Here is a 24,568-nt window from a genome sequence, read left to right as displayed (position 1 = left end):
TAGGCCCAAAGCCAATGCATCCACCGCCCCACACACACAAGCGCACACAGGGCCTGTGTGACCGGAACTTCCCAGCCAAGTCAGCCTCACCTGTCTATTGCCAACGCCTCAGCACTCTCTTGTCGTTTGACCCGGGGAGGCGCTGGTCTTGCACTCCCAGGCCGAGATATTCTTCTAAATCCAAATATTGGAAGAGCAAAAAAATATTAAATACTCACACATGTCAATGTGGACAAAAGAAAACCAGGATAACATTAGCACTGAGTCCCATATCACTGTCACCATGCTAGCTAGCACACCCTCTGCAGAGCAGTAAGAACATCCAATTAATTTGACACATCTCTATCATTAATCAAAACATGACACAGGAATATCCTTAAATTGCTACAATGTTCCACATACGGTAAATCAAGAAAGCACGTACCACACACCAAAAGGCACCACAAGAAGCAGCATGGCAGCATCCTGTGCTGGGAGGGCGCTGTGCCCAGGCAGTGGGTGAAGGCACACGTACCTGACACTGGAAGAGAGCTCCCCGGGGACTTCTGCAGTCTCTGACCCCTCGGACTTATCTTGGCTAGCAGGTCCAGCTTCCACTTCTAAACAGGTGACAATCCAATCAGCCATTCACAAAGAAACACAAACTAGTAATATTTCATTCAACAATTCAAATACAAATATCTGAAAAGATAGCAATCAAATGACTGCAAATCTAAATGAGCTACCTTTTTGTCCATCATTTTGATAAAAATAAAACACACCTAAATTTGGTGAAGATTTGGGGAAGAGGACACTCAAACCATATAAATGCAAACTGGTACAACTACTCAAGAACAATCAACTCAGTAATTTAACTTAAAAGAAATAAACACAATTTAAGAAAAAAACAGACACATGTAAACACACATCCACCAAGATGTTCACCCCGCCCCCCGGTCACTGAACACAGTAAATTATGGTTTAGTCATAGACTAGACTCTGTATAAAACATCATCATTCCAATCTGTAATTAACATAGTACAGGAATGTACTAATAATTACGTGCACATGTATAGGTCCTAGAAGGATGTTCATTTAAGTTACAAGCAGTAAAATTATCAAGTGCCCTAATTTTCTTCTTCATATTCTCTGAATTTTAATTTTTTTCTATATTGGGTATGTGTCACATTACTTTTATAATCTGAACATAGCTTTTTTTTCATTTTGATAAAAAGATTTAGGTAGTAAGTTAAAAGCCGTAACTATTAAAACAATAAAATTTATTCCACTATTTAAAGTAAAAGAAATTTATACTTCAAAAAAGTAAATCAGAATTTGAACATTAGAAATAGACCTTATACTCTGGGAAAACAACCTGAAACGCAGTCTTTTCAAGATTAAAACATATAGACACATGTATATTCCACATCCAGGATTGAAACTTAAAACATACAAATTAACTCTTAAATTTATGTAGCACACTTCCTGAAGTTCCTTTCCCTAGCACATGTGTGAAGCACTAATCTGAGAACCCCTGCTGACACCTGCACAGCACACAACCATGCCCAATATGGCAGAGACATCCTCACCTGCATCACTGGGGGAGTCACCTAAAAAAAAGCACACCAGAGAAAGTTAGCTTTTGTGATAGTACACCTCAGCACAGTACACGATTCGAGCAATGTTGTTCAGCTATGAGTCATAAACGCTATCACGCAAAACCATAAACAGTATTGTGAAGAAAACATATCACAGAGATAAATTAAGTGAGCGTAGGAGACAAACTGGTAAAGTCAGGGAGCCACAGGAAAATCACACTGAGTATAAGCAGTTGGTCTGAGCCTGGCAGGCCAAACCTCCAGGCCACTTCCAAGACTTGGAGTGGAACCACCAAGCTCAGTACATCCTGCAGAACTGACCAGCTGGTAGAAACCAGCTCCTAAAGAAGAAAACCCCCCAGCTGCACATGAAAGATCCTTGCTCTTCCAGTGCTGCACTGGGGACAAACAGCCCATGCAGTCACAGCAAGTGAGTGGCTGCTCCAGGAGGGGTGGATTCAAAATGAAAGGTACACAATCTTTGTGTTACACTCCTCTTAAAATACAGGAACAATCTGACAAAGGTGCCAAAGCTACACGGGTTCCTTTGAGGGCCAAGGACACTATGGTGAGGACAAGAATGTGTGTTCACCTATGCCCCACCTCCAGGATGGTCTCCCCACACCTTGAGAATCAGAGTGAACAGGCCCCTTGACACCCACAGGAGGCCTTCCTATGGGCACCACAGCAGCACTGGGGGAGACATGAGTTCATAGGCCCCTATTCGTGCAATCTCAGAGGCCCCCAGAAATCACACCCCACAAAGACACAGCACAGAAGGTGACAGTAAGGGGCTGGAGGGCACAACTGCAGAGGATGGTGTGATAATAATCAGTGCTGCTGGCAGGGCTGTTTCAGGAGCCCCAGAACAGGTTCCACTCAACCCAGGGACAGGGCTGCCAAGGACAGAGTAGCCACAACTTCCCAAGGTACTGTGACCTGGAGAGTAAGGCCTTTGCAGAGGCAGTACTGAGCGCCCTTTGTGACAGGACACAAACAGCAGACCAAGTCCCTGGACATCAAATCCAAAGTCTTTCTTTAAAACTCATGCCATAGGGGTGTTGGGACAGACCCTAGAATCACAAGACACTCAGAAAGGACACTGAGATGGGGTTATTAAATCACACGGCAAGACCAGGAGGCAAGCGAGCACAGTGACCTGTCTGCATTTCACAGGTCACTCCCTAACCCAAGGCACACTCAGTCCCTATCCACGGGGACCCAAAGGTGTCCTCCACACAGCCCAGCCCACACTGGCTGTGGCTGCCAAGGACTTCCTTTCTAACATGCCCTTGCCCCTGCCACCTCTGACCTACTGGGCCAGACCCGGGTCCAAGGTGAGCTGGCTCTTGCTGGGGTGCACATGGGCAGCTGTCTGTCCCCTCTCCTCTGCAGACCTGGTGTTCATTAAATGTCTTGAAGACTTACAATTCGCCCACCCCTCTTCTACAGGCTGGGCTGTGCTCAGACTTCTCGGGACTACTCTTCAAGTCTCTCAAATGAAAACAGAGATGCTTTTTAACATCTAAACATGTTAAACACGTCACTAAAGCTAACATTACTAACCTCCCACTCTTATGGTGAAAGCTAAACATGGCCACATGAGGTGTGGTAGGACCTGCCAGGCCCTCTCCACCATACTGCCTGGCTCTCAATGCTTCCACTGTGCTCAGCTGGTCACATGAATTTTTTTGCTATGAGCTTCCACCAAGCAGCCTCTTCCTGGTCACCCCCATACTCTGAGGTCACCCATGGTCCCTTCTACCCACAGCCCTCCAGCATCTCTTGTTAAGTGGTTCCTTCATTCCATCTTTCAGGCCTCATCTCAACACACATGCCAACAATAGGAAGGTAGGAAGCCAGCCTGCCTCTGCTCTCAGATGCACTCCCTGCTCAGGCCTGACCCACACTAGGCCTCTGACAAATATTTGCTGTTTGAACTAATTGGCAAACATCAGCCTCACCTGGCCACGCCCACACACGCTGGCATGGAGGTACTGGTGCCCCTCCAAGCTGTGGGGAGCTCCAGGGCTGTGAGAAACAGGCTCATGTGTATTTTACAATTCTTTTTAAGCTGAGAAAATCACTGCTGAAAACAGAACTATAACTGAAGCCCTAAAAGAACATTACAACATCAGAGAGCCCACACTTGGGCTGTTTAAAGTTCTCTGTGAGCACAAGGCTGGCAGCTCCGAAACCTGTTTCAGAGATCCTCCTGACACCACAGTCAGGAAAACTGCCATTCTGTCTCCTTCAGAGACACATGGCAGTGTGCCTCACGTGCTGCCAAGCAACGACCTTGGGTTCTGTGAAAAGGAGAAGTGATTCACTTGCTAGTTCAGACTCCAGGGGAAACCTGGGTCTCTGGCTGCCCCCCAAGAGAACCCACCACGAAGGTATAAAAGGGGATGATTCTTACCTTTCTGATTTACTGCTGTGTCTGGCTCAGTGTTCTCACGCCACAGACTAGTTGAATTATCATCTGAAATACTAGTTGAGTTAGTACGAGCTTCTTTTGTTCCTGACATGAAATAGTTTAAAATCGGTCACTAAGACTGCACACTGAAGGGCTAGCATCAATGGCTTGGCTAACAGAGAGTGCACTCAGGCATCTACGCTTTCACACTTGCAAGTTTAAGAAGGACTGATGGAGGCAGCCTTTGAAAATGTGCATCTAGAATGTTCCTCCCCTATGTGTGGCTCAGGAAGTGGGCACAAGGAAAAAGGCACCAGTCTGAACAGGCCTCTCAAGACCCTCTCAGTGCAGATGGAAGCTTAGCGCATTCCTGGCCAAAGCAGACCACCCCACTTCCCACAACCAGGGAATTAAGCTGCAAGTAGCTGCTACTTCAGGAAAACAAGGAGGAAAAAAAACTTTCTTGTCATAGTCACATAATGAAAGAATCCCAAATACGCATCTACTAGTTATAGACTGATGTTCTAGGGTTTATAAAGATAGTCAAAAACATCAAATGCCTAAGAAATAAAGTATTTTCCCCATTAAAATCAAATAGGAAAGGCAGGCAGTGAAGGAACAGGCTTTTGATTTATGGCAGGACCCAGAGCTGGAAAACAGAGCCACCACCCAAGGACCCACATTCCCCAGGAGAGAAAACAAAACCAAAATGCTCCCTTTCTTGAAAGCAGCATCAACCTGTCACTAGCCACCAAATAACTGTTTTATTTATGTAGACTACTAAAATAGATGATGCAGTTTTGTAAAGGAAATTTTTCAACATAAAAATGATGTAGAGTTAACAGTCTGAATCAAGTAGCTAATTATTTATATTTGATGGAGCATAGCCAGAGAGTGGACATGAGCTATTAAGATCTAAAAATAAACATAAGCTTCAAAATTATAGCTTATCAATTACAGAAATGCCCTAATAATTTTAACTTATCACCTTTGATTTGAAAGTGTCAAGTAGGGGTGAGGGGACGGGGGGAGAAATGGCTCAAACAATGTATGCACATATGAATAAATTTTTTAAAAGTATCAAGTATTTTCTTTTTTTCCTGCAGTACTGGTGTTTGAACTCAGGGCCTACACCTTGAGCCACTTTTTTGTGAAGGGTTTTTTTGAGACAGGGTCTCACAAATTACTTCCCCAGACTGGCTTCCCCCTTCCCAGTGGCACTGGAGCTTGAACTCAGGCCCCACCGTTGCTAAGCAGGTGCTCTTACTGCTTGAGCCATTCCACTAGCCCAAGTATTTTCTATTCTGTACATAACCCAGCATCATGATCAGTAGATACAAATGCATTTTCTTCTATTTATAATCTGAGACCACAGATTCTTTCCTTCCTTCCCTCCTTCCTTCCTTCCTTCCTTATGCATTTTCTTCTATCTATAATCTGAGACCACAGATTCTTTCCTTCTTTCCTTTCTTTTTTTCTTATTTGGCAGTGCTAGGATACAGCCCAGGGTCTGTCCACAGCCTTTTCTTTTCAAAGTTCTACTGGTATTCTTAAGCTTTACTAAACCCCACGTTCACATAAAAGAAGGATATAAAAACAAACTTCATTTTCACTAAGAATACTGCAATCAAGTCTTAATCACAGAGGACAGATTAACAAGTTTGCTGAATAACAGCTTTAAGACTAAATAATACACTTATAAAAAATTTAAATTACTATTACCTAGCAATCAACGCACCTATAACTCTGTTGTCTGGAATTACCTGGTAGCCAAGGAACCTTGCAGTTAAGGATGTGAGTCCCATGGTCAAGGCTTAAGTTCAGGCCCTGAACCTGCCCCGTGCCCATGCTGAGCCATAGCTCGCCCTGCCTCAGAGCTAAGGCAAGATTCAGGTGGGAACACCTACATGAAGCAAAAATCCAAGGAGCACTGTGCCTTGTTTTAAAGGTGATTCCACGTTGGTTAATCTCACTGAAACTCGCTCATCAGCCCAACCCACAGTGCCACTGCACACACTCTACACTTTGCTGGGGGTCTGTGCAAACCTCTGCTGCACTGAGGTGCTGTCAGATCAGATGAAGTAGCCAGTGCTTCCAAAGAGTGTAAGACATTTTTAATACAACTAGAACACAGCCTAGGTTCTCAATACTTAGCAGAAAATAACAATTCTATTTAGTAAGACAAGAATTCTGTGGCTATATAGGAGAATGTTTATTTTACTTTATTGTACTTTTTAAGCCACATGCTGAAGTATTTATAGACAAATTTTAGGATGTTTTCAACATAATTTGAAATTATTCATAAAAGTTCATAGCTAAGGTGAAGTAAGTATGGCAAAATGTTAGAACTACTCCAGCTAAGTGAGAGGTATGTGGGCATTAACTGTACATTCTTTCTACTCTTCTGTATTTTTCACAATAAAGAAGTTAAACAAAAGGAAATAAGGGAAAGTAAGCAAAATAAGGATAAGACTTAATGTTCCAGAGAAACCTGGAATTGCCAAACAAGTGCAAAGGGAATGCATAGGGCTCAGCTTGCATTATAAGATGGAGTATGGGGACTAAACTCTACATAGCTCGAAAAAGAAATGCGTAAACTCCCCAGCCCACTCAAGAGAGTAAGATGGTAACGACAAATCCCACAAGCTCTCTTATAACCCTTAAAGCAGCACCAGTAGGACCAGGCAGTGGGCACAGGGTTCACAGGGTCTGGTGAGTCAGCACAAAACATGATATTGAGCTAGGATGTCAATAATCCCAGCCCTTGGGAAGCTGAGGCAGGAGGATCTCAAATTTGAGGCCTGCCTGAGCTATATAGCAAGACCCTGTCTCAAAATGAAAAAAAAGAAGAGAACCCAGGTTCCTAAGCACTAGGAATGAAAGGTAATTGCGAGGAGATCATTCATTAGACCCAGTGGCAGTAGTTCTGGAAATCATAGTGGATGCAAGAAGCTGGGGAGCTCTTGACAGCAACTGGCAAATTCTCAATTCCAAAAGTGAAATGTCTATGGTGCAAAAGAACTGTGACTGACATCAGGGCCCAGGTGCACAGCAGAGGGCCGAGACAGGTGCAGGAGCAAGACCCAAGGGGAGAAGGGTTGTGGGGAGGAGGAAGAGGGGCCAGGGTCAGGAGTAACCCTGGCCTCTGCTCCTGGCCACTGTTGGTTGCCCCACCAGGTAGCACCAGGTTTCACTGTAGTTTACAGGCACTCAACAGAGAAGCAATGTGTGCAGATGTGCTTCAGATAGACAAGATACCTCAAGTTAAGCCCAGAAAATTTTAGCCTCCTGGAGTCAAAATTTACACTATTTTTTTCCTTGAGTATAACCCATGCACTCTAATATTTCTGAATGTGATCTAAAGTAGAAGAGTTTTTCCCCACCTGTGTACTATGTCACACTGCCAGCCTTAAATATAACTGGGCAAGTAACAGGACAACTCTTCCAAGTGCCAAAAGCATGCTTTTTAAAAGCCTTTATTGTGGAGCAATCTTAATGAATAAAGCAGAGCAGGACAAGTTACACAAATAACTTCCCTATGTAATCATCCTTGGCATTTTATAAAATTCTAGCAGCAAGATTAAGAAAGCATCTTGACTTAAATGTTCTACATTATGTGTATACACTGTATAATTTACACTGTGCACATGTAATGTACATGCATATTATACACATTATGTTGTAAAAAGGCATGTAAAGATCAACTTAAAGCTGAGTTAATAAAATTATCACATAACTTTGCACATTAAATCAAATTAAACATCAAGTCATATCTGATCTTCAGTATACTGTGAAAAAATATGAGAAGATTAAAGTGGTTAAATAAGAAATAACTGTCAACTACACTGACACGTAAGTATTTCATAACAAAGTAGTGGGGAGTTTAAAGAATAAATTCTTCTCACCTATGTCTTAGGTCATGATTTCCTGATCTGGAAATTATTTGATCCAGACACTATGGACTCCAAAATTTTAGCTGAAATATTACTCTCTTTCCTTCCTGACATAAAATAGTTAACAACAAATTAAAATTCTATAAACGTTTTTGTGTTTGGCTGCTTTAGTTGGAATTTACATGTGTCAGGGTCACTGACACACTGCCCTGTCCACTCAGTGGGGAGCTCTCACTGTCACATGACACCCCTAGAAGACTAGACAAGAAGTCTTTCCCCTTCCCAATACACCCCTCACTCTGCCTTCAGGACACTCAGTCTCCATATTTTCCCCCACTCGCTGGTCTTGTTTCCTCTGCCAGGTCCTCCCTAACCTGTGAGTCTTGGCAGCTCGAGAGCTCAGCACACCTTTCCTCACCCACATGCACTCTGGATTCGTGAGCACTCAGAGGCCATGCTAGAGCATCACCATGGAGTAAGGGCACTCAGGTTTTGATTCACCTTCAGTTTCTGCAACTCTCCTGATCACAGACCTACACATCCCACAGTCTACACACAGCTCTTAGGCACACTTTTACTTGGATGTTTTCACAGATATCTCACACTTGATGTGTCCCAGAGTTCTTGGTACCAACCCACTTCTCCCCAATCCTTCCATTTCAATAAATAGCACTGCTTATATGCCCAGAACTGCCAGCTGGCTCTCCCCTTTGATTCTTCTCCTTTCTAACAAATGGTAACCAATCCATTGTGTCATCACCCAAAAATTACCCCAAAAAGTCCCATCTGTTCTCACCACAGCAACGGGTCTTAGCTACCATCCTTCATCCACATGCTACACATTCCTCACTGCCCTCTAGACTCCATTCCTGACCTCCAGTTTCAAAATGAGGTACTTTTAAAACACAAATCAAGCTGCCTGCCAGTAGCTCATGCCTGTAATCCTAGATACTCAGAAGGCAGAGATCAGGGGGATCATGGTTCAGGCAAATCATTTGCAAGATCCTCTCAAAAAAATACCCAACACAAAAAAGTGCTGGTGGAGTGGCTCAAGTGGTAGATTGTCTGCCTAGCAAGCATGAGGCCTCAGGTTTAAACCCCAGTACTCTATCCTATACCTCGTGCAAAACACACAGCCAGTAGGCCCAGCTGGCTGGTGCAGCCCTCTTCAATTACTGCCCATCTCTCTACCATAGCCTCACAGTTGAGCTTCCTGCTATGCACACAGGCAAGCCTGCCCCCAGCTCGGGGTGTCTGCTCGGGATCCGTGGACACCTGCAGGTCCTCTTCCTTCCCGGTGAGCTCTGAGCTCACTGGTTCAGTGAGCCCACACCCCTCATCCCTGCTTCTCTTGGCTCCATTTTTCTTCAAAAGAATCACCAGTAACAAACATGGAGGTATACACCTGTGTTCTCTTTGTGATTTCAAATGTCTGCACAATAAAGAAAGGAAGGCTCCAATGGACAACTGCAGTCCATGGCTACCCTAGGGTAGGACATCTTCAGTTAGCTGGGGGCACCTCTGCAGCTCTGCCCAGCTGGGCCTACAGTCCTCCTACCCCATCCACTCTGGCCAGGGGACAGTGCTCCAGGGCTCAGGTCCCATGTCAGGCAAGGCAACACCTATGTGACCATCCCACAGAGCTCCATGTTCAGTGATCACACGGAAGCAAAGGGTCAGGCAGTGACCAGTTTCAATTCGCAGACACTCACTCACAGCTCACCACTGCTCACTTAGTCTTACCAAGCTGCTTCACGGTATGTTCCTTCTTAGCTTTATGGTAGGAAGAGTTACGTTCTTTTTCAGGGGAAAGACTATTTTCTCTGGTTCTAGAGCCCCTTCTTCCTGACATGAAATTGCACAATGGAAATAGGTATTAAACTTATTTGGTAATGCTGCACAGTCATTAAACACATGAGTTAGAATGTTCTCATTAACTCACAGTCACCAGTTCTGCTACAATGCACTACCTGCAAGCAATAAAACTTGCCATATTCTTATGCAGAGTGTTTTCTGAGTCCTATGGAGATTCTTGAATGCACTACACCTGCATATGTCTAACATGTATCTCTAACATGCATCCTCACACTCATGGATGTTCACCCCTTGAACCGAGCACAGAACTTCTGTGTCTTGAGCACTTCTGACTCTGGCCATTTCCCCAAAAGCTGACCTACTCAAGCACAGCAGACTGTTGGGGCAGATGCCAGGTTGGCCAGTCTAAGGGACTTGGGGAAGGAAGATAAGAATCCACCGAGCTACTGCCTGAAGCTCAAGAAAACGCATTGTCATAGAGCCGGCAAGTCTCTGAGAGTGAGGTCTCACAAAGGTAGTGCAAACAGTCCAGCAGCACCAGCTCAGCAGTAAACACACAAGAGGTGTTTGGGGTTGTCTGCTGAGAAACCCCAAAGAAGCAGTGGGAGACCTCCTGGACTCAGCTGCTGCTCAGGCTCAGCAGCAGTGGAACAGTGGGAGACCTCCTGGACTAAAGCTCAGCAGCAGTGGGAGACCTCCTGCACAAAGGCTCAGCAGCAAAGCTAGATTTAAGACACTGTTAAGAAAATCAACAGCATCTGCCTGCCAACAGCAAAAAGGAGCCATTTCCAAACGCATGGACACAGAACAAACCATCAACCATCACCTTGACTAACAGATACACCCTGCCCGTGCAAATGGTCTCAGAAGATGGGGAACATCTTTCCTTGGTCCCTAACCGAGGAAAGCATAGGTGTAACACAAATCAGTTAAATCCTGAGAAGTAAGCCTGTTTATTTTGTGGGTGGGTAGGATAGTTTGAATGATGAAATGAATTTAAAATTTAACTAGAAGAATAAGTAAATAAAATATCTTAAAACTTTTTTGCAAAGAACAATGATATAAAACTAGTAATAAAACAAAACAGCAAGTAAAAAAAAAATTAAACAGGCAAATCAGAAAACACACCAAGCATCAACAGTAAAAGCAAACTGAAAAGGAATAAGAAACAAACAATTAAAAACTGGCAATTAAACAATTTCCAGTTAACAATTAAACAATTAAAAACTCACTAACTGTACAGGGAGTGCCTTACAAATAACAAGAACAGCACTGGACTCCAAAAAGAGGTGATAAGGAATCAGGTCAGTGAAAAACAGGCAAATCAGAGATGCCAAGAAAAGCTACTGACACACAGAAAAATACAATTTCACTAGAATAAGTTTCCCATTTCTCATCTGTGGAACTCAGAAAGCTTCAAACACTCAAGAAGGGGGTGGAGGCCACCAGGAGTAGAGCACCTGTGCCGGTGACTGGACTTCCTGGGCTTCTCCCACAGACAGCACAGAAAGGAAAGGCTCTGGCACAAGATGTCACCATAGCATCACTACTGGTGAGAAGAGTGTAACTTACCACAAAAGTTTCATTGCTAGGTGAGAAATTCCAAACCCTTCATTCTTGCCAAATTTCTTTAACTTACACAATTGAGAATGGTCAATTCTTCAGGAACTACTACTGCTCATTCAAAGCCACTTTACGCTTTAATTAAAGGTGAGCCTCCCACAGTGGCAGTTCCACCTGTACATCCCTGCTTTGCCTGAGTCTTGATCCCATTTGCTGGTCTGCTATAACAAGGCTCTACCCTCAGACATCCCCAAACTAGGCCTGTGGGCTTCACTTTGAGCATGATGACCAGTGATAATCTCTGCTGATTTTAAAGGCATAAACATCCTCTGCTCTTTATGTCCAGGCTGCAACAGGATGAAATCCTGTCTCCCAGTGCAAAAGACAAGAGCCAAAGAAACTGAGAGGACTAAAAAGTATTTCTGGAAAATGAAAATTCAAATACACCTTTCAGATTTCCCCAGAGATCTCTAGCAAATGAGGCTGCTCTGCCCCTGGGGGGGGGGCGGTGTTTGTGTTTGTGTGTGTAAGCCACAAATCATTATTTCCACAGTCTCTTCATTTCTAGACATGGCAGTCTTGTGTTCCTACCCTAAGAGTTCTCTGCTACCAGATATCATAATAAGGCAAAGAAACATATATTCAACTTTGCAGTACCTTCCAATGAGTTTTTGGATCGCCGCTTTGATGTTTTTGATGTCAACTTGGATGTGCTCATGGAAATCTCAGCCTTAAAGGAAAGAGAATAAAAAAAATTAATGCATTGCATAGCAATACCATAGCAGATTTATTTTTTGATCTCTGCATTAGAAAGAGTAAGTATGAAAACAACAATATCCTTAGGCTTTAAACATCACTCAACCAAGCCCTCAAGCCCTGAGAGTGAACACTGGAAGAAATCAAACCTCTTTTGCCCTAAATTTAGATCTTTTTATACAGTAAATCAGCAATCCACTGACCCCATTTGGAGAAATGCTCCCTCTCAGGTGTGCTTATGAGGACTCAACCTTACTTGCTATACACAGCCATGTGCTATGGCTTAATGACAAGATACTTTCTTTGTTGTGCCAATACCCTCAAACGCATTTACACAAACTAACGTGGATAACGCATCATTGGGCAACATAACTTTAGAGGCCCACCATCAGGTATGTGGTCCGTGGCTGAGACAGTGCTGTATGGTGCACAACTGTACTCCATTACTGAAATGTGTTTGTGTACAACTCTGAAAGTAAAACGTACATCATGTGTTTCAACAAATACGGCCCTCCCTTCATTGGCACAGATCCATCTCACTGCCTCTCCCCTTAAGCAGCGACAGTGGTCTCCCAAGTGCTCCCAGTCCCTACTCCACTCACTTCATCTTCCCTGCCATGAATACTTCAAAATGATGATGGAAGTTGGCTTTGATTCTTGTAGCAGTCTCCTACTACTTAAGATGAGTGTAACCTCCACAGGATAGCCCACCCAGGGGTGATTGGCTAGGACTGTACTTCACCACAGGAGGCACAGGGCAGGATCCCAAATTCATCAAGCAGACTTTACAGGGGTCTCTCCAGCTGGCCCTGCCTTTCCTGTCGGCCTGGTTATTTGATCCCCTCCCAGACTTGTCCTGAGTGCCACCTCCACTCTGCTCCCCAAATGGCCCCCCAGCCCTTTGTACATAACACCCCATACTTATCAAGCAAAGGTGCAGGTAAACCCAGAAGTGCTCACAGAAAACCACCCATTGCTTCACCAGGTAGTAAACCATGTAAATCATTACTTTCACAATAAAATAAAGATGGGACTGCGCTGAATAAATCCAAACCCTATTCTTCTCTGACACCCAGTGGACCAGGAGACAACAAAGCTTCTCCTGCAAATCAACTACTGAGGTTGGAGGCTAGCACAGGAAAAAAGTTAATGAGACACCATCTTAACCAATGAAAGCTGCTCATGATAACATATTCCTGTCATCCCAGCTATGTGAGAAGCATAAATAGGATGATTGTAGTCTAAGATGGGCTGGGCATAAATGTGAAACCCTATTCCAAAAATACCTAAAGCAAAAAGGACTAGGGGTGTGGCTCAGGTGGTAGAGCATCTACCCAGCATGCATAAGAACTTGAAACCCAAGTACTGGAGGAAAAAAAAAGTCTTTAAAGCTTACCTCTGTTTCTGCTTTGTAATCTTTAAAAGAGCCATCTGACAACTTTTTAGACATCTCTCCAGAGTTTGATGACTATAAAAAAAAATAAATCTTTCTTCAAACTTTAGAATTATTCAAATCTGCAACATGTGAAAACACACCAAGATAATGGTGCGTATAACACTGACCAACAAGCAAGGTAAACCCTCCACAGGAGCACCGCATCACCACTCCAGATCTGATTGGTCGTCATTATTCTGCTTGTACTTCCTCTGTCTTTCAAGCAAACAGCAAAACCCTTCCCCACAGGGTGGGGCAGGAGCAAGAACACCAAACATCCCTGCTCTCAGGAAACCAATTTCTACACCAGGACAAACTTTTAGGAAACATACCCCAGTGAAACAGGAATGAGAGGTGGGGTGAATAGAAACCTCCAGCACCTACAGAAAAACTGCTCATAGCTTCTGAGACGTGAGCATCTCCTGATAACGCGTAAGCAAAGGCTGTAGATGCAAAGTCATGAGCTACATGGATTCTGTAAACACCGTTCTACTCCTTGAATCAACTCTCCAAAAGACACGTCTGGCTATACAGGAGACAGACTGTCATCATTCAGATGTCAAAGGATGTCTGTTCAATAGTTCAACAATGAAGCATGCTGTTAATGGTGAAGATGTCAGACAGTACCAGTGGTAACTGCCCCTGAGTGAAGGTGTTGGACAGTGTCAGTGGTAACTACCCGAGTGCAACCTCCCTTCTGCACTGCCATGAGCTGCTGCTCTAAGAGGCAGTTAGCAGGTGACCAAGACCCACAGAACTTCACCCAGCACCTAGGCTCCAGTCGCCACGTTGGAGCCCTCTAACCTCAGTGCGTTTTCACCTCGCTTCACAAAAGCACATGAGGCAGCTTGAGAACATCGTATCCTTTCTTCTAGACAGAAGGGAAATGGGAAGGGGTCAGGGAACAGGTCAGAGGGTGGAGTGACTGTGGCAGTGTGGTTAGACCTTGAGTCTCCCTTTTCCCACTAAGGAGGTTACACCCTCCAAGATGCTTTTACAAGTCCCTGGAACTAGGGTTCTTTGGGAGGTGTCTCGTAGCACCTCACATCTACATGCACTTCTGACCAGAGAAGACCTGGCTGTTCCTTCCCAGATCTACAGAGCTCAAAAAAGACACCCTAGATTCCTAACAGAAGACCCAAGCAAACAAAATCACCACAGAAGACCTAAGCAAGTCTGATCTCATTTCATCATGGTCTCAAATCCTTTTAAATAAAACCATCATATGCACTTGGTTCTGACACATTCCCAAATATTAGGTGCAAGCATTTCTCTGTGGAGCTGTTTTTCTCTCTATTGAACAATTAATCACAGGCTCAGCAATTTCAGTGACCATATCTGGGGACAAGGATCAGTGACACATGTGTAAGGTTACCATTCAGGGCTGCCTCACACATGTAAACATACCGCATACACCAGCACCTCACAAAAACCAGGCCAATGAAAAACACTTTTTTCTAGAACACTAAAAAAGAGGTAAAGATAGGTGATGTCTCTGTGATTTCTAAAACTCACAAGGGAGCCCAGTTTCTATACACAGATCATGGGGTACATTACTGCAGGATATGCATGGGAGGCAAAAAGTGGTATTTTAAATAGTAAAATTCCAAGGTTCCCAGTAGAACACTAAGTTTAATTACTAACAAAGTCTTTTTGGATAGGCACCCCGTTTCTCATTGCAATAGCAGATCTTAATGTGGGCACTACACAGACTTCCACAGCACAGTTTATAGGATTGTAATCCAGTTGTTCCTATGGAGCCTACTCCCCTCCAGGGAACAAGTGACACCTTGAGATGCAATGCTACAGAGCAAGAGGACTATCATGGGAAGAAAGAGCAGGGGGCCATCCCGGGCCTTGCCCCCACTGCCTGGCTGCATCCCATGGGCAGATTTGGAGCTGGCCCAGATTCCTGCTTCCTTCTGGCTAGTGGCTGCAAACCATGTCCCCAGGAAGCTTTACACATCCCACAAGAAAGGCATCAGGAAAAAATGGTCCTGACCCATAGGATGAGTTGAGTCTAAAAGTTAACTTGCACATTTAGAAAACACGCTTTGAAACCAGTAGAACTTTCTGGCCAAACCTAAATTTACCTGAAAAATTTCATTAAACAAGAATTGCAGCAAACTGAGGTTTTTATTGTACTTATCTGCTAAGACCTAAAAGACTAGGAAAGTAACTCTAATCCTGAATAAACTCAGTAATGTCTGGGCTCCAAAAGACCATGCACACAACTGACTCTGCCTGCAAACAGGCTTACAATGGCAAGGCAGGAGTAATTTCCAGTCTCAGGAAACCCCAGATCCAACCCACATGACACACGGGTGGAAGCAAGAAATCTCAAACTATCCAGCAAGATGAAGACAAGGACAACATGGGCACTTAGCTCAAACTCCAAAACCTGCCTCCTCTGTAGGTCCAGCAGGGGCCATTTAACACTAAGACAGCAAGCTCTTAATGATGTCTTCCTGGCTTCCTCCTCCAAATTATCTTCCACTACTCCTAGGCCATCACTCCATACAAAGAGGCCCCAACTCCATCTCATGTTTCACGATCTGGAAAACCCATCATCCCTTGCCTGGATTCTCAATTCACTCCTTTCCCAGATCTCTAGTGTAGGCCTTCTATGTGCCACGCTGCTGAGCCGGGAATTCAACAGTGAACACATAAGTACCAAACCCAATATATACTCTTCTGGATATAAAGTGGGAACTGGCTAAAATCTTATTGAATAATGCCTTAAAAAACAATAAGCTACTATTAATGAATGGCACAAAATCTAGGGGGCAAAAAGACACCTGGCAAAAAACTGGTATCTCGGCTGACGGAATGACTCAAGTGGTAGAGCACCTGCCGAGCAAGCATGAAGCCCTGAGTTCAAATCCTGATACCACCATCACCAAAAAAAAAAAAAGAAACTAGTATCTCTTTGAGTTACCACTGGGACTCTAAGGCAGCCACAATTTCAAATTGGTGTAAGAAAAAACTAGCTCCCTAATCAGGCTGTAAGACAGAAGTCATTTAGAGAATGACCCAAGGTCTTTCTAAGTTCGAGTTTCAAATGCACTTTTACCTTCTTCTCTGACTTATCCTGCTCTCTGCTCTTCTCCCTGTCAGGGCCCCTGAAGTGCTCTCCATTTTTGGCTTTCCGTCGTTCCCGGTCTTTTCCTTTGTCACGCTCGCGGTCCCTGTCTCTCAGTCTCTCTTTTTCTTTCCCTTTGTCTCTCTCCTTTTCCCGTTCTGCATCTCGGTCTTTGTTGCCTCTGTCTTTGTCCCTTTCTCTCTCTTTCTCCTGCTTGACCCTGTTTCTGTTTTTCTCTCTCTCTCCTTCTCTGTACTTGTCCCTGTCAGGATCTTTACGTTGGTCTCGATCATTCTCCTTTGTCTTCTCCTTGTCCCTTTCCTTTTCTCGTGGTTTGCTTTCTTCTTTCAATTCTTCCTTCTGTTTTCGCTCTCTGCTTGTACTTCTCTCCTTTATTTCAGAGCTTCTTCTATCCTAAAAACAACATATATATATATGTATATAGTTTAAGAATGTTCCTATCTGAATTACAAAGTCTATTTTATTTTCAAAAATATACAATTGCAATTCACCTCTTTATGAGCTCTGGACTCTTCTTCCTTCACATCCTTATTGTCTGATTCCTGAGATTTCGAGGTCCGTGAGGTCTTTCCTCTCACATCCCCCTTCTCTCCAGCTAAAACTCTCTTCACTGCATCATCACTGGAGAGCTTATTGTCCAAATGTCAGGAAATGAAATACAAAGGGAAAATAAGATGAGCACATGTAACAAGTATGAATGGAGCATTCAAGGATACTTCATTCAACAGATTTTCTGATTACCAGTGAAATTTGAATAAAATATTAAAAGTACAGTTATCACAAAGCTCTGCATTTGATAGTCATTATTAATAATTAGCCACAAACAGTAGTATCCATCCAAGCTAATGAACCCTAGTTCAATTCTACCCAAACTGTCAAGTGTGGATGTGTGTGATTCAAGGACAGAAAGATGACCCAGAGAGCTCTACAAATACCTTCTATTTCTAATGGAATCACAGAATCCCAGCTGAAAGGGCTTATGATTGCAAATCCATTAGGACAACTGTTACAAAAAGAAAATAGGAAGTACTGGAGAGGAAAAAGTGGAACCCTTATGAACTAGTGGAGGAAATGTAAAATGGTACAGTTGCTATAGAAAATAGTATGATGGTTCCTCAAAAAATTAGACACAGAATTATCATACAACACAGCAAATTTTCCCTTCTGAGTTTATACCCAAAAGAATTGAAAACTGGTGTTGGTATCTATGATAGCTAGACTGTGGAAGCAACCCAAGTGTCCTCTGTCTGATGAGTGGATAAGCAAAATGTGGTCAACCCACACAAGGCAATAGTATCAACCCCAAAAGAGAGAAAATTCTAACCCAGGCTAAAACATGGTTGACCTTCAGGACATTAGGCTAGTAGAATAAGCCAGTCATAAAAGGCTTATTACCAATTATATGAAGTACTTAGGGTAGTCAAAGTCATAGTGAAAGAAAGGGAACGGTGGTTAGCAGGGCCTGGGTGGGGAGAGGGCATTACTGTCCAGTGGGCACAGAATCTCGGCTCTGTAAGATGAAAAGAACTCTGGCAATGGTGGTACACAACATTAAGAGCACACTTAATACCACTAAGCTATGCTCCTTAACCTCTTCAAGATGGTTATGTTATGTGCATTTTAGACCAATAAAAAAACAAGGGGGGGAGGTATGAACCAATTCAAGACTCATCAAATGCAAAAAGTCTTTTCTCCAGCATGGCTGACAGCCACGCAAGGTGCTGAACACCTCCAGTCAGGAATCCTGTTCACTCGTACACCTGCTCCACACATGTGCACTGAGTGATTATTACATGCCAGCTCCAGAATGCAGGACAAACTGCTACTGAAAGAAACAAAGTGAATATCCACATGCTCAGCAAACCAAATAGGGCACCGAAGTTAGCATGGGAGGGAGGAAGGTTCAGGACTCCTCACAGATCCCACACTGCTGACAGGTAAAGCTGAAGTCAAGAGGCAGCCCAGGCCCTGGGAAATTAGAGGGCACTGACCAAAGGTGCAAAGCAAAAGAGAGAGCCTGTTGCAGACGTCAGGAGGGTGCAGTGGCTGGAGTGGAGCAGCAAGGTGTGTGAGACAAGGAAAGAACCTGAAGGAAAAAGAAGTGGCAACAGGTTTCTAGGGGTTATGAAGCCAAGTTGTGAAGCTGGCTGTGCTTGGAGGTAACCATAAGCCAGCAAAAGATGCACCAGGGAAGATGAGAGTCAGACCTGCCTCTTACAAAGAGGAGTGACAAAAAGGGTGAGGGAGTGGGAGGCTGTGACAGGAGTCACCACACTGTTAAAATCTAAGCCTGGACAAGGCCTCCTGGAGATGACCAGACACTACGCACCCCATATTCCACTACTGCTGCGCGGGTCAATCTCACCTGCTCCCATTAGATGACACCTAAGGCCCCAACTGGCCACCCATAAGGACTGCATTCATTATACTCTTGATGAAGGACCCATTCTATACCCCCAGAGGGCTGCTTGACTTGCACAAAGAAGGAAGGCCCTGACCTCCTCCAACATCCAGGCAAACGAGGCCCAGGCTGGGACTAACCAGAGAGGCTGACATCCGGCACCCAAGTTTACAGCCCACAGTGGGAAGCACAAGAAGGAACAAATCCACTCCTTAAGAATCTGGAACAGGGTTCTCTTGAAGGTGACATGGGTCTTCAAAGAGCAATAAAGGAGGGAGGGAGGGAGGCTCCAGAGGCTAGGAAGGCAAGAAGAGAGCAGGGAGTCCCACAGTAAGAAGAAGGGCTCCTCCTCCCCCTCAGCAGGAACAGCCCTGACTTCAAAGGAGGCCCGGAATGAGAAGGCAGCATGCAGTTTCCAGCCACTGGGCTGAGGGCAGAGTGTGTGTGAAGCCCCATGTTCCCATGTGCACAGCGTGCCCTTGGTGTTTCATCGCACAGTAGTAAGTATATGATGAAATCCCTGGACCTTGGAGGCTCCAAAATAGGTGGCTCAGATGCAAAGTGCGGCTGTCAACAGACATCAGCAAAACTCCTCCTTAAACCTGCCAAGACACCTAAATCTGTCCTGTGCCACCCCCAACATCCCCCATCCACTCTGGGCCAGGCCATGCAGTGCTTCAGCCTTACCTTGTTGAGACAGCACTTTCCAATTGTCTGAAGCAGCTCGTTTGTTCTCTCAGGCTCATGTCCAGCCACTATTCGGGCTGGTTTCACTGACAAGGGCTCTCCTGACACCAGCACAACCACGTCTATGGCCTTCTGTAGGAAGCTAATTTTTGCATCTTTATCCTGAAATGTTTCCATTTAAAATACAAACATTAATACTCTGGGCTCTCATCAGATCATGTAAAATACAAATGTTAAAATACCTCAAAGAGTTTGCATTATCCTTCAGTATGTTCAATAGGCATGGGACCATTCCTCCTTACATAAGCTATTTTTAGATGTATGACAAACTTATAAATAATGCCCTTTTATAGCACAACAAAAACAATTTATTAAAGCTTTTAATGAAGTTGATGGGCTAGAATTAACCTTTGAAATACTAATTCTGTTTTTGATGGTTTGTTTTTTGAGACAAGGGCTAGCTATGTAGCCCAGGCTGGCTTCAAACTCAAGATCCTCCTGCCTTGGCCTCCTGAGTGCTGGGATTACAGGTGTACACCACCATACCCCGATACTAATTCTGTTTTTCAGTAGATAAATTTAGTATGGCTTGCAGTTGCCACAAATGAGAAAATCAAATGAGAAAGGGTATACATCAACTCATGAAGTAATTGGCCTTGTATTCCAACTGTCTATCAGCATATAAATGATACAAATGACAGTACATAGCCTATAAAACAATCCCCATTTGTTAAGCTAAGGGGTTTAGAGAGAAGGGGCCTGCATCCAAACATACCTTGACATTATCTGACTTCATCTCAGCATCTGTGTAGAGGCCCTTCATGAAGCCAGTTATCCTAATCACCTACAAAAGAGAGAACCAATCTCACACACTTCTGGTAAGACAGCCACTGTGTCTGCCTCATCCACTGAACCTCATGCTCAAGATAGTCAGAATCCAGCCAACCCAGTACTCTAACCATCCACTTCCTCAACATGCTTGATATCTACCAAGTGTAGGGTGCAATGGCAGGCAGACACTAGCCCCAGCTTCAGAAAATAGCCAGGCAATGGGGACAGACAGAAAAAAACTGCAGACCCCAAGCAGGTGGTAGGGAAGGAGAGGAGGAGCCGAAGGTTGCCAGGGAAGGCTTCCCAGAAGAAATCAGACCTAAACTGGGACAAAATGCTAACAAAAGAGCTGGGGGAAGGGGCATTTGGGAAGCACATACTCAACAAGAGAAATCAACCACATAAGATACAGGCCAAGAGGGTCCTGTTTCAAGGGATCCAAAGAAGTGTGGGGCAGCAGGAGCCTGAGCCCACAATCATACAGGGCCTGACTGGAGGTCCACTGCAGTCACTCAGAATCACAAACCTAGCCCAAGGACCCCAAGGAGGCCAGAAGAGTTGAATGCAGCAAAGGACCTGGCCACATGGCATTTTACCAGCATCACTCAAATAACATGGAGGGAATGTATTCCAGAAAGAAAAGGAACTGCTTAGCCTGGGTATCCAAAACTGAAAGTTGCAGAAGGGTCTTCTTACTTTTTAGGAAGTGAGGTGTCTTGCATCCTATCACTTTGTTCTCTCCCTATTTGCCCCTCCCTCAGGTAACCTGTACCCCTAGCTACCCCTAAAGCTAGCTTATAAGGCAGTGGTTTTCTCTGTTCCTCCCTACTCCTACCCCCAGTCAGGGTCCTAGGTTCTCTAAAACCAGAGGTTTTCAAAATGTGGTAGGTTAAGCTGGGCCCATGGTGGCACACACCTGCAATCCTACCACTCGGGAGGCTGAGGTAAGACTATTGCAAGTTCAAGGACAACCTAGGCTACATAGTGAGATCCTGTCTCAAAAAAAAAGTGGTAGATTATACTGTAAAATCAGTATGAGTAGAGAAGCATTTTCCAAAAAATAAAAGAGAACAGAAAATACCAGTACACAGTGTATGGTGGAACATGTATACCTGTCAGTGTCCTAGGTCCACTATGAAGCATGTTACTGAAAGGCAGGCTTTAAAGACAAGATAGTTATACTAATGTCAGCCTTCTTCTCTGCAATCCAGCTACAACCACACCAAGTTAGTTATAATGAATCTAGAAGATTTTACTCCACACCAAACTACTTAAAAGCCATGCCACTGGGCTGTTTTGCTTTGCTTTGCTTTGCTTTACTTTGCTTTGCTTTGCTTTGCTTTGCTTTGCTGTGTTGAGAAGCCCAGTGGAATGTGGACTGTGAGAGCATCTGGCATTTAACATTCCTGGAATTTGCTCACTTTGTCTCTACTGAGGTTTCCTCAGGATGCTGACAGTTTAAATTGTGCACAGTAATCATGACCACACATTAATGTCACAGAATGGACGTGGACCTTAATGAAAGAAGCAGTTAGTTAGCTATAACTAAAACACTAAGACAGTGACTTAAATGTAATATTCTGGAACAGTAGAGAACCTTCCCAGGAGGCTCTCTATCATGCCTTCCAATATGTCACCCACTCTGACACCTTCATCACGGAGGTGACAATTAGGGTATTTATCTTTACACTAGAAGAGAAACTGATTTCAGCATTAGATTAGGAAAAGTCTGGAAGAAAAGCAGACCCACTCCTAACTAAGAGGCACGTACCTCATTCCATATCTGTCTACCTGGCCAACAAAGGCAATTCCTGCTTCAGTGTTCCTCCTCCCTCACACAAAGATGCCCTCCAGCCAGCACCAACATACATGACCACTGAGCACCCACAAGGTGAGGCACACTCTCTGCACTGCATGGGGCCAACAGGACTAACACAGCTTCAGCTGTGATGGACCGGGCTCACGTTCAGGCTAGTTCTTCCTTGCTCCCTCTGGGTCAGAGAATGGCACCTGCCTGCTTCACAAGGTGGTGCTGATCCAGTGCCCGGCTCCCACCAGGCTCTCCACACAGCCAGGTCTCCTCCCCAAACACTAATCAGAACAGGCTGTAAGTGCTTCACAGGATGGAAGGGCAGATCACCAGTCAAGACAGCTCCTTGGAATGTGGTGGATTCCAGAGCATTTCTAAGCATGAGCAGGGTTTTTAACAGAGGCAGGCATTCTACGATAGCACACATTACAAGCTAAGGTAGGATGGCCAAGACAATAAAGCAAAGTTTGTGGGAAATAAGGCACACAACCTGTTCAAAAGAGTGAGAAGTAGTTTGAGGACCAACAATGAATGAGTGAGATTGTGAGCTCTGGAGCCTACAGCTCAACCTGATTCCTAGCGCCACCTCAGTGCACCAGGCAAACAGTGCTGCCACTCCCCATGGCAACACTCCTCAGCTACCAGAGCTTTGGCAGATTCCATTCAACAGTGAATGTTTGTTGAGCACTTTCTGTGTACCTTACCCAGTGCAGCTCACCTCACTGAAGACATACCAACAAATAAGTTTCGGTCTCTGTCACTGAGTAATTCACCATCCTCAAGTGGGAGGGTCACACAGACAACCAATAGCAAGTGAAGGCAGGCTGTGCCATTTATCAACAAATCCCAAACTGCATTTTACAGTCCTCCTTTCAGAAACACTACCTCCATTCACCTGCATGGAAGCAGGTGAAGTGTGGTGGCCGCTGCATCAAGCAGTGTGCAGAGAAATTTGCAAGGAGGGGGAGTCTGAAAAAGAATAACTCTCAGGGGGGGAGAGGGAGGGGGCGGAGGGGGTGGGGGCAGGGGGGTGAAATGACCCAAGCCTTGTATGCACATATGAATAATAAAAGAAAAATAAATAAATAAATAAAAGATTTACTTTTCATCCAAAAAAAAAAGAATAACTCTCAGGACTTGTGGAGTGCCTTTCCAATGTTACATGCCGGGTAACAGGGTTGGAGGAGGAGAGGGGATCCACAATGAGCACTGCCAGAAAGAAGAGAGAAAGGGCTCTAAAGACACAGAAGCTAGGTGAGGAAGAATGCTTCTTGAGGGGCGTGGGCATAGAGGCGGCCCAGGAGACAGGTGAAGGTAGGGCACTCTACAAGCAGCACGATGGAATTGGCCCTACTGCTTGCCCCCAGGCTGCAGGCTATGCGCCTGAGGCTGGGGGCCTGCACTGGGACCCCCAGACTGATCCTTACCCAGGCCCCAGATCCTTGCCCTGACCCCTGCTCGGACCTTGACTCCAGTCCCCAGCCCAGATCCTGACCACCCTCGCCTACGCCTTGACCCCAGATCCGCACCCTTACACCAACCGGGGCCACGACCCCTGACCCCCACCAATCCCCGGGCCCCACTCGCACCCTGACCCCCACCTTGGCCTGATCTCCGTCACCAGTCCAGTCCCCCGAGCCCCACATCCGCACCCTGACACGGGCCAAGGCCACGACCCCCGCCCCCCGCCCATCCCTGGGCCCCATAACCGCACCCTGACCCCCGCGCCGTGCCTCTACCCCCAACCCCAGTCTAGACCCAAGCTCAGACCCACGTCCCGACCCCAACCCGGCCTAGAACCCCAACTCCAACCCAGCATCGACCACAGACCCGCGCCCTGACCCCAGCCCACCTCAGTGATAATGTCGTGCAGGTAGCGGAACGGCGGCTTGTTCAGCAGCTTCTCCGTCAGCGGCGGCTTCCGAATCACCTTGCCCAGCGCCTCCTGCGTCCGCCGCACCACCGCCGAGTTCATGGCGGCGCCCGCCTCGCGGCTAGGTGCCCGCCTGCCCTGCCGCGCCTCTGCCCCAGCCCCCGGCCACACCACCCGCCGCCGCCGCCGCCGCCGCCGCCCGCCGCCCGCCGCCTCGGCGCGCCCGGGCTGCCATCCCACAATGCACCGCAGCCGCCCACGGCGCCTGCGCGCGCCGCCCCGCGCCCGGTCGCTAAGGCAGCGCGGCCTTAGCAACGGGCGCGCGCGCCATCCCGCCTCGCCCTCGGCCCCGTCCCCGCCGGCCTGCCAGTCCGCTGGTCCAGTGGTGCCGCGTTGGGTACGCGCTCG

The 24,568-nt window shown here is 45.5% G+C and overlaps 1 protein-coding gene across 6 annotated transcripts in view; it reads right to left on the bottom strand.

Moving 5' to 3' along the window:
• Positions 1-24,330, bottom strand: part of Traf3ip1 (TRAF3 interacting protein 1) — a 55,727-nt gene extending 31,397 nt beyond the window's left edge. Inside the window, exons 1-11 of one of the 6 annotated variants that reach the window (XM_074072139.1) lie at positions 24,140-24,329; positions 20,422-20,490; positions 19,647-19,808; positions 17,050-17,187; positions 16,529-16,951; positions 13,417-13,488; positions 11,922-11,994; positions 3,997-4,098; positions 1,569-1,589; positions 515-599; positions 91-174 (exon numbers count right to left, since the gene is read on the bottom strand). In XM_074072139.1, coding sequence (XP_073928240.1) covers positions 91-174; positions 515-599; positions 1,569-1,589; positions 3,997-4,098; positions 11,922-11,994; positions 13,417-13,488; positions 16,529-16,951; positions 17,050-17,187; positions 19,647-19,808; positions 20,422-20,490; positions 24,140-24,262 — 1,352 coding nt within the window. In that variant the 5' untranslated portion in view covers positions 24,263-24,329. Of the gene's footprint in view, positions 1-90; positions 175-514; positions 600-1,568; positions 1,590-3,996; positions 4,099-11,921; positions 11,995-13,416; positions 13,489-16,528; positions 16,952-17,049; positions 17,188-19,646; positions 19,809-20,421; positions 20,491-24,139 lie in introns of all 6 variants that reach the window. The other 5 variants (XM_074072140.1, XM_074072141.1, XM_074072142.1 and 2 more) reach the window with 5 other exon arrangements.
• Positions 24,331-24,568: the final 238 nt, after the last annotated feature.

The sequence above is a fragment of the Castor canadensis genome, chromosome 4 (genome assembly GCF_047511655.1).
Source record: "Castor canadensis chromosome 4, mCasCan1.hap1v2, whole genome shotgun sequence".
Lineage (NCBI taxonomy): Eukaryota > Metazoa > Chordata > Mammalia > Rodentia > Castoridae > Castor > Castor canadensis.
The sequence above is the reverse complement of the archived record's forward strand: the minus strand, read 5'-3'. Positions and strand labels throughout refer to the sequence as shown.